Below are 11,275 nucleotides of genomic sequence, written 5' to 3'. Positions count from 1 at the left end.
AAACGAAAGTGTACTTTATTATCTTTATTACCATTTATTTATTTATTTCATTCTTTTTTCTCCTTCTTACATTCTCTCTTTTCTTTCTCTCTCTCTCTCTCTCTCCCCTCTCTCTATCTCTCTCCTAGCTCTATTTCTCATTCTCTCCTTTCTCACATTAAACATGTTAAATCATTTTTGAAACGAAAGAATAAACGATTGTGACTTAACAATAATACGCAAACTACACAATGATTCTGCATTTGCTCCTTTTAAAATAAACGCCACAGTTACCCTTCTAATCAACGCCTACCGGTATATATTTTGTAACTTTTACCAACAGAAAACAGCAATTAAACAAAATGACACCAAATAATTCAATAATGAACCTATTTCACTTAAAGCTCACAATTTACGTGCATTAATTTAATACATTGACTAAATCAGCGTAGTATACCATTGATGCCTGATGTTTGGAATCAGAAAAATGAATATCAGTATGTCAGTATATCAATAAAAGTACTGGTGCAGTATATATATATATATATATATATATATATATATATATATATATATATATATATATATAAACAGTATATATTATTACACTCAGAGATCAGAGCCATAGAAATGATCGCTAGGAGCAGCGATAGCAGAATAAGAAGTGCCAGCACTGTACCTCTCTCTCTGAGGATCCCGTCAATGCTGTGTTTTGCCCTCTTTTCGTGTTCTTCCTGTTCCTTTCTTTCCATTTCTACATCCTCCTCTCCCCCTTTTCCAAACTTGGTTCTCAAGATACGACTAATGGAGCTCACTAGAAGTAGATGACATGACAAGTACAAGGGTATTAAGAAATATTCTCTGCATACAATCCGTGTGTACCGCATTTCTTAATTAATAGCGTTAAAAAATGAAATATATATATATATATATATATATATATATATATTTAAAAAACCGTAATAAACAGGAAAAATAGATTTACTATATATTTCATGTTTTCTGCCTTATAGAAAAACTTCTAATATTGTAATCCAGTAGTTTTTTTTACGTAATTACAAAATTAAGCACAATACATTTCTCTTTGAATTATCTGAAAAAAATATTACTTGTATATAAAAATTATATATACATAAATATCAAAATATTAAATCATGCATTAATAAAAGCGCAATAATCTAAAAGTATAACTTTAATTATTTCTATACTCCCGAACATTAAAATAATGTTTAAAAAAAATAAATATATATATATACATATATATATATATATATATATATATAAACAGAATTCATTTAAAACATCAAGACAATCATGAAATATTTATTTCCTTATAATTTCTGTATGAATTGACCGTTCAGTGTTATTAATTGGTTTAAAAATGCTCAATGGCTGTAAAAGCACTTTAAGGTTTGGCTTGGTCCTCAAGGAGATAGGGGGGTACCTAAATGGGGTTAATAATATTCCACATGCAATAATGCAGACTGTGATTAATATTTCATTGCCTGAGATGGCTCCACGGGAGAAGAGTGTCTCCACAGAGAAGCAATCAATAGTTTTTATTGCCTAAGTGATGTGCCTGGTGTAATAGAGATGGATGGTTTGTATTATCAGCATTAATGGATGTAGTACCTGAAGGAACAGTATTTCGATCACATACTCCGTCCTTAAGTAATTTATCTCGAATTTCCCAACTGAACATACCAGGGTTGTCTCTTTTATACTCTTCAATCTTTTTTTCCACATCTGGAGTGGTCACCTGCTTTAAAATGCAAATAAAATACAATTATTCCACAAATTATTTTGCTTTTTTTTATAGATACAATTACAAAGGAACACTGCTAGCACTTCATTTTGGGGACTTAAAACATAATTCTTAGGCAAAAAACTAAGTATCACTTTTCATTTGTTTAGGTTTTTTCTTTCTTTGTTAGAATTTTTGTTTTTTAAATCTCAGTGATCGAGTTACTTGAAATACCAGAAGTAGAAAAAATATTCTGTACTTTAGAATGAATTTGAAAAGGGTTCTGTACAAAAAAATATTTTGTTTGACAAGAGTGCCTGGAGGATGTATGGAGAACCTTTTACAGCTAGAAATATTATATATGTATTTATCTGTTTGTGTATGTACGAAAATAAATAATAATAATAATATAAATAATAATAGTTTTATAATAATGTTAAAAAAAACGAAGATGCCATTTTTTCCACATACACTCTACAGGTATTTACAGTTTTTAAATAAAATAATACCGTTTAACTACTTATATGAACGTCGTTACGAACAGTTAATTTAAGAAAGAAGAAATAAGTGTCTATGCTTATACATAATAATAAAATGCCATATTTGGTATTATTTGAGAAATATATTAAATAATACAATATAAAATAATATAGTGTACATAGTACAGTACAATAAACAGGAAAATAAAAAAGTGTAGTTTTAGTTCAGGTAAAATGCATTTCCTTGTTGGTGAGATTGGGGTAATTAAGGTATTTCAGAATGTGAGATGGGGTCAGTGTCAGTCTCAAAAATGCCATTTGTTTGTCCTGGAATCTTGTCATTAATTGTCTCTTGTTATAAACCAAACTCTGAGATGTAAATTGCCCAGTTGTTACAGATCTCCAGGCACACTTGGGTCAGACAACTGTTAAGTTTGGACCTGAAGTGGCAAATTCGGGAGAAATCAGCCCTAGGCATGGCATTAATAAATATCGATTAATATAGAAAATATTAAATATTAATCAGAATTTCTGTTTGTAGTAAATGTAACTATACATATTTTGCCAGCGGCATACATAAAATGTCTCCATCGATCCATGCATCGCATGTTTCTATATAAAGTTATATACATTGAGGTATGCCATGTGCCTCACCTTGGGCTTGCTGCCCCCGATGGCACCAGGCCTGATGGAGCCGGTCTCCTGGTACCTGCACAGGATCTTGGACACGCACCCGTGGGACACCCTGAGCTGGCGAGAGATCACGCAGGGTCTGATGCCGTGATGGGCCATCTCTACTATCTTATGCCTAATGTGATTAGGTAGCGGCCGGCCATTGATGAACACCCCGCCGAGCTGATTCACCCTGCCTTGGCCTAAAGGAGTGGACACTGTATGTTAAAAAAGACACCAAGTGGATAGTTAATCGGTTTACATCATAACACCACAAGCATACAGATCGATATAGACCTATATTTATATGTATATATATATATGTGTATATATATATATATATATATGAAAAAACAAATATATGTATATATATATATATATATATATATATATATATATATATATATATATATATATATATATAATGAAATAAACATAATTGACTGCCTGCTGCTCATCAAACTAATAAAACATAAAAGCATAAAAACATTAAGTAGATAAGAAGTTTAAGAAGTTTGCTCAATATCTTCAATGGAAACCTGTTACAATTTTATATAACAACTTCTAATTAGTGTTATTATTAGTAGTAGTGGTAGTAGTAATATTATTTTTAATTTGCATTATCAACTCTGCACATAACGTGTTAAATATTTATAATAATATATAATAATAATAATATATAATATTATCAGTAGTAAGCTGAGTTCTAGGAGTGCAGAAGTCGCCTGTCACTGGCAGAGTGGAGGGGCCCTTCCTGGATTAAGTAGACATGGGCTGAGCAGACAGTATTCTGTCCTGTCTTCACAGTTTCATAAAATAATCATTACCTAATCCAAAATGTACTAACCTCATGGGATTTATTAAATGGGCTTCCCTTCTGCACTGTGTCTGAGACATGACTACAATTACGTGTTTATACAGATATACATGTGCACATTGATGTATATATATATATATATATATATATATATATATATATATATGGGATTTTTTACATTAATTTACCTAACCCTAAAATAATTCAAATTGCCTTTTAACAGTTATAGGGTCATTATATATTGTACGAAAATTACTTTTGTATTTTGTGTAATAATACCAAGTTAATTCTTAAACTTAATAAAATCAATTATGATATATATATATTGACACTGTGTTACCTAACCCTAAAGTAATAGGGTTATGGTATATTGTGCAAATATTACTTTTTACTTAGCATTCTAATACTAATTTAAAGATCAAGCATACTTAAGAAATGTATGTCATATATAAGGATTTTAAACAGTAAATCACCTAATCCCGTAAAATAATTAAAATTGTCAGTAATAGGGTTATTATATGTTGTTCAAACATTACTTCTTTAAGTTTATTATTAAGGATATTTAAGAAATTATATATTAATAAATTATGTTGTATATATATATATATATATATATATAGTAGATGGGATGAAAGATAGGTTATTCCAGTTAAGACAGAGTGGCACAGTATGCAGTGTTTACCTTCCAGGGGAAATCCACTCCGTGGGTAATTCTGTCCAGGAGCTGGTCTCATCATTCTTGGTACAGCTCCAGCCAGGCTTGTCATTTTGGGTAAAATCTCCCAATGTTAGATCCAGGTAGCCCTTTGCAAAGACAGTTGCCAGCCTTATGGTGAGGGCAAGTCCAGTGAGTGCCCTGCCCCTGTGTGGGTAACAGCTTTCTGCCCCTCCTGCTCAGACTCCTGGGGTGTGAAGAAGAAGTTGGGGTGAGGAGGTGCCCAGACTGCAGCTCGGGTCCGAGGTGAGACAGCAGCTTGTTGTTGATGCAGAATGAGAAGCAGCCCTCCTCTGGAGTATTTATTAGTTCTTTCAACCAAGGCTGCATCAGGAGCACTGGGCTGCTATTGGCCAGCGAGGGGCCTGTCCCGTCTTGAGAAGACGCTTCTGATTGGTGGGAATCTTTTACTTTCTCTTCCCATCCATTAACATCGAGGCCTTTGCTCCAGGGCCACTTCGAGCATTCCCCGCTGCTGCTGATGAAGAGTCTTCTCTATTACCCGGACAGGAGGAACTTCAAGAGGCTACTTGGTCGCTCCAATGGGCATGTAACCCCTTGACTGCAGAGGGCACCTGTACTACTGCTCCCTGCAGCACGGGCGAGATACAGTACAGGGTCACTTATCATATACACCTCTCATATCTATTAATCCGTGTGATCATAAGCTTTTTGGATGTTCTTGATCTCTTTCTGGCTGTAGTGTGAAGATGGGCAGGAGTGGGGGTTTTTTCTCCCACAGTGGGTGTATTTTCACATAGCATTTGTTGAAAGGAATTTATAGTAGCATTCAGCCCCGAGTCCTGGATAAATAAAAGGAGAGGAGTTTAGGCAGTGGATGGAGGATCCCCAGCAGGAGATGACGCCAGGAAGGTTGTAAAGACTGTCTCTCTTTAAATAAGGTGCCATTGTGAGTGTGCATTTATTTATAACATGGTAAGTGCCAGCGAACTAGCTTTCCTTACACACAGAAGAGCAGCCCTGTTTTCTAGAGCTCTTTTTATTTGCAAAAGGCTATTCAAGTGACTGTCACTCTTACTACTGAACTCATTCACAGCCTTAATCAATCAAAAGCACGAGAAAAAAACATTCAGTTTTTTTCCCCTTTGAAATAAAAGAAACAATGACCTCTAGAATTAACGCTTAAAGTGCAGGCGAAGGCATGTAAAGTTTCACACATCAATGTGTATTTTCTGGGTATTAAACAGTTAAAGGCTCCTATTCCCCCAAACAAAATATTGTCTTTAGAGCTTTATTCACCTTGTCAGTGATGAGATTGATACCCCCATATATATATATATATATATATATATATATATATATAGATAGATAGATAGATAGATAGATAGATAGATAGATATAGATATGTGTGTGTGTATATATATAGATATATATATATATATCTATAATGTTTGTGTATATATATATATATATATATATATATGTGTGTGTGTGTGTGTGTGTGTGATTTTGTTTCTACTGTTAGCCTGGCAGCTGCAATCTGTTGCAATATATTTTAATGAAAATGAATTACTCTCCAGAATGTACAGATATGGCTTCAAGAAGAGGGAATTACTCACACTCATGTAACATCACACTGTGCCAAGTGGATTCATCACGTGAACATTTCAACTTAAAAAAACAAGATCAATTCAAAGTTCCACAAGTCAGAGGGTGGCAACAAAGCAAGCAAGAACAGGCAATCTGCCAAAGAGCTGCGATTACTTTATTTGGGACTGAATCATCCTTATTTTCAGTTGAATATAAAATTAGTTATATAGTAGTTGAACATAGACACCCTCTCTCTCTCTCTCTCTCTCTCTCTCTCTTTCTCTCTCTCGAATTGTGCCTTGTGTGTTTTTTTCCAATTAATAGTAAACTGCTTCTTTATATCCAGCAATAAAAAAGGTTGTATATACTATACCATGACCTGCAAGCTATGACTAAAACTAATACTAAAAGCAATCGATCACTTGTAAAGTATTATACCTACTGGATAAATGTTACAAATACCAAGAAACAATAGTTTGTATATCTATAAACATGTATCCAAAACAATGTATTCATTGTATTCGTGTTAATGTATACTGCTTCATATTAACCAAGTTACCAAATTATGAGAGCATAACTTGATAGATAAACTGGTTGATCATAATAGATTGTAAGCTCAGTCTGTGCGATTGTGACATATGTGTGATTATTATTGCCGATTTTGAATATTGTTATATCAGAAACATCATTCCTAGTCATGTTGACTGATATCACTTAATTGACATGTGACAAAAAAACAGGTACTGATGGGTTGTTGCAAAATAAACGGAAAACGTGACCCAAACTTTAAATCTGCTAAGGGTTCTTTGGTTTCTTCTTTAAGGTCATGTAACACTGTCCTATTAGAAGAGGTTCACAACATACAGTATCTGCCACCTCTTGCTTAATCTAATGTGTCTCAATTTGCACAGCACTTTACATGCACCTGTTATAGATAAGGGAAGGTAAGATGTCCTATCATGCCTGGTAGACTAAGTCAACTTTAGCAATTGGTATATATATAAAGATTGAAAACAAAGTTTGGGTATGTCTGAGAGACGCAGATAGAAGCAGGACCACACATAATGCTTGGATGCTTTCTCAGAACCACATGACTGGGTCTGATGTTAATGTGGCATAACCTTCTCAGTTGCTCCATTGCCTACCACTTCTAAAAGATTGTAAATAAACCTGTCCTGGAGCTTGACTGCAACCAGATTCATATGGTCTTTAAATACAAAATTCAATTTGAATTAATGCCTTTATAGTGTGATCAGATTGCATGATATTTCATTGTTTGTGTTGGCATTTTGCTGAATTACTTAAATTGCAACTGTTGAAGCAGACTAAGAAAAGATGGCCCATGTTAACCAAGGCAAAATAGAACAATTCTGGAGCTATCAACATAGATGCATCAATGGTTATGAAACAAGTGAATCCTGTGTGAATGTTAATACAATGTTAATATTGAAACAAAGACAGTTTGTGATTTTACAGTTTTAAATGTTGATAAACTTCATTTAAATACATTCATATATAATACGTATATATTTTCAAGTACTTTCATTGAATTATATTTAATTAATGCTGGAGCTGAATCAGAGGGTTTATCATTGATTTATTAACTAAGCAGTAGGTAAAGGTTGCATTGCACCAGAGCATCTTCTAAACCAACTGAATTATGAAGGTCTATCAACAAAGGTCTTCAATATTCACTTCCATTAAGCAATCCACCAGTGATGTTGGGACTCTCCAGATGTCATACAATTGCAACGTTAAATACACTTTTTCTTTACCATCACTCTATGACTGTGTGGCAAAATGTATACAATATATATTTTGAGTGTAATACATTATCTAACAAAGCAATTCTCCTCTACAATATCCTTATTAGTTACCAACTCATATTTACTGATGGTTATCCTCAGTGTCTGTTTTGGTGTAAGAAACATATTCTGTTATGGAGCTGGAAGCCTTTCTTCACTTTAAGGCACTGCCAGTGCCAACTAAATTAATGCAAGAATCGATGATATCTAAATAATACCATCTAAAGGTTTTTCTGGAGATCTGCTGCCAATATGGCTAAGAAAAAAATATGAATTTCAATATCGTCTCATGAAGCCAATCAGTTGGTATGTTGCTGTTAATTTAATACTGACTTTCTCTCACAATCCTTGTTATACAGAGTAACCCTTGCAGAGTTATGTTACCAAACAGCAAGGATCCACATAATTAGTTCTGGTTATATACAATTACCCATGTCATTTTGGATGGAGTTCTCTTTCAACAAATCACCATAAACACTCTTACTTGTGGGAACAGGGACATGTGTAATGTATCAGAGTACAAGGCTGAGAAATCTAGAAGATGGTGTTTAAGTCTTGAATGTGTAGATACCCCCATGCCTTCCCTTCTTAAGCCCATCAATATCTGAGTAGTTGTGGGGAGGGAATCATACATGATATTGGCATATTGATTGACATAATATAATATTGCCTTTAAGTTGTTATATATTTGACCCTCAATTAATATATCGTATATATATATATATATATATATATATATATATATATATATATATATTAATTGAGGGTCAAATTAACACCAAGTGTTCAGAGCAGACTTAGCTCATTATTGAGTGTTAATTGTTTATTTGGATAGATATCCAATCTTGGCCCATTGGTAAAGAGAGATGTTTGGAGCATCCAGCTATTTTAGGGTTTAGTTGAAGTTAATACCTTTTATTGAGGCCTTTTATTAGTGATTAAAGAGGCCTCTCATTGAAATTGGTGACTATCCATTTTTTTCTTTTGGTCCAATAAAAGGTATCAACTTTTTGGATTTTCGACTTTTTGGGAGGATAAAAAGTAATGGTATTGAATGGTGTAAATTTGGTTCAAGGAAAGCTGCAGTTGTTTTGTCTTAATAATGAGCAACAAAAAGTCCTTTGGTGGAAGTGAGTCAAGAACTGGCTGAGCATATTTGGAATAGAGATTCACAGAGGGTCTCTGGTTATTTATTTTCATCAGTTTATGACTTTGCAGAAGGAACCCCCGTAAAGAGAATATTTTCACACACTGAATTAGGATCCCCCCACACATACACACACAAATGAAGAGTTAAAATTCCACCCAAATTATCCTGCACAAATACCTGGGCTCTATATTGTGCCTTTCCAGCTCAGCAGAAGGGATTTCACGCTTTCCAATAGACCGAGCTAAAATGTTACTGCTAATTACAGACTGTTTCCAAACCAGGTGCACCTTAAATTGGATTATCTGGAGAAGAATATGAACAGAGAGTCAGATCAGATGGGCTCTGGCATGACGAGATGGGATAATTATTCAGAAAATGGAGAGACTGTTCAGTGATTGCAAATGAATTATATATATATATATATATATATATATATATATATATATATATATATATATATATATATATATATATATATATATATGTGAGTGTGTGTGTTTGTGTGTATATATATGTATGAATGTATATATATAAACATATATATGTATGTGTGTGTATATATGTATGAATGTATATATATGTGTGTGAATATATGTATGAATATGTATATATATATATCTATATCTATATGTGTGTATATATATATATATGTATGAATGTGTTTATATATATATATATATATGTGTGTGTGTGTATATATGTATGAATGTATATATATATATGTGTGTGAATATATGTATGAATATGTATATATATATATATATCTATATGTGTGTGTATATATATATATATATATATATATATATATGTATGAATGTGTATATATATATATATATGTGTGTGTGTGTGTGTGTATGTTGTTTCTTTTATTGTAGCTTTTATATGCAGATTTGAGTATTTCTTTAGTTGTTGGGGTAATCCTCTTATATCTATATCCTGAGATTCCATTGGGGCAGTAGATGTGCCCATGCCAGTGATTACAGATCTGTTCAGTAATGGCACTTCTAGGGCTCAGGGTACCCCTTTGATGTGTGAAAAACCCCCTTCACCTGGGCTTTGTACTCTGCTAGTTTCGATCATCAAACACTGAAAGTACAAACGCTCACCTTCCCTGACAGGGGGTCTATTATCCCCCAGCACAATGCGAAGCCCCCTCTTAATAACATTTATGAGGCTGATTCGGATTGGGAAGAAGAAGCACCTATTTATTGGTTTAACGCCTTTCTAAGTACCCTCCAAGGTGTCTCTGTTAATGTCCAAACATATGTTAATTCGCCACCAAAAAAAAAACAGCCTTTCATGTTGCCTATTAGTTACTAAATGACTTGAAAAGCTAATAGCAGGGGTCATAATACAGTTTATTTATCAATTACAATTACCAAGTGGTAGAAACACACAGCTCCATCTGATACAGTGTGAAGTGAGTGTTTTGACAAATTAAGAGTGTGTATAAAACAAATATAAATCGTTATCTGTTAATAGTGAAAACATGATAACATCCTAACAAGGATCTGATCACCGGCAGAAAGAGAATAGAGAAGAGCAAGAGGGAGAACTGATCTCACCAGGTAGGTGATATTATTATCATGGGTATTTAATATTAATTACCTCTGCCCTGTAGATTTCTACAAATAACTAAAAAAGCACAACAGTTTTCTCATTATATAAATATTGTAGTTAATATAAAGTTATTGTTATGATAATTTAATATATTGGTTAGTGTATCCGAGTATCTTATATATAGATATATTTACCAGATTACCAAAATAGTTTTTAAATATATATATATATAAACAAAAGATATAAGATTTGCTGCATATATATATATATATATATATATATATGTCGTTTTTCATATTATCTATCGAGACAATATAGATTACAGTAATTACAGTAAATATTATAGTTATAGATATAATTAGTATACATATTATACATAATTTTGTTTCTTTCTCTTGCCTTATATATTAATGCTACATACATTTTTTGTGTTTATATAACGAAATGGTTTTCTTACTGTTAACATTAAGCCATAAATCAATGTAATGCATTTTTAGTATTGCTTAGTTTTGCCAAATAAGTAAACAAATTCGTATTACCACTTTTATTTCTAACAAGATTTAAAATTAAAACTAAACATTTTACGTATGCATATGGAGATTTCAAAAATGTGTACAAAAAATTAGTATAAAATGTATAACAGTTGTAATGCTATTTGTTGCTTTAATTATCATACATGTTTTCTATAATGTCGTTCATTATATTCTTGAAAAACGAATACAATAACATAATTAAGTTGAATAAATGTTTATTACAATTTAAATTAAGTTTTTATTAGGAGGTATTTTTGGCTGGAAATAATA

At 32.6% G+C, this 11,275-nt stretch overlaps 1 protein-coding gene across 1 annotated transcript; it reads right to left on the bottom strand.

The window, feature by feature from the left end:
• Nucleotides 1–658: 658 nt before the first annotated feature.
• LOC149288300 (paired box protein Pax-3-A-like) lies at nucleotides 659–4,458 on the bottom strand (the record flags this gene model as incomplete). Its single annotated transcript, XM_089492024.1, has 4 exons — nucleotides 4,374–4,458; nucleotides 2,857–3,092; nucleotides 1,612–1,741; nucleotides 659–793 (listed from the first exon to the last, which is right to left on the bottom strand). Coding segments are annotated over exons 1-4 (586 nt in total), but the record flags the coding sequence as incomplete, so codon positions are not given.
• Between the last annotated feature and the right edge of the window lie 6,817 nt (nucleotides 4,459–11,275).

This window comes from Sceloporus occidentalis, unplaced genomic scaffold, assembly GCF_023333645.1.
Source record: "Sceloporus occidentalis isolate IW3139 unplaced genomic scaffold, rSceOcc1.0.p SCAF_53, whole genome shotgun sequence".
NCBI lineage: Eukaryota > Metazoa > Chordata > Lepidosauria > Squamata > Phrynosomatidae > Sceloporus > Sceloporus occidentalis.
This window is presented reverse-complemented; position numbering and strand designations above follow the sequence as displayed.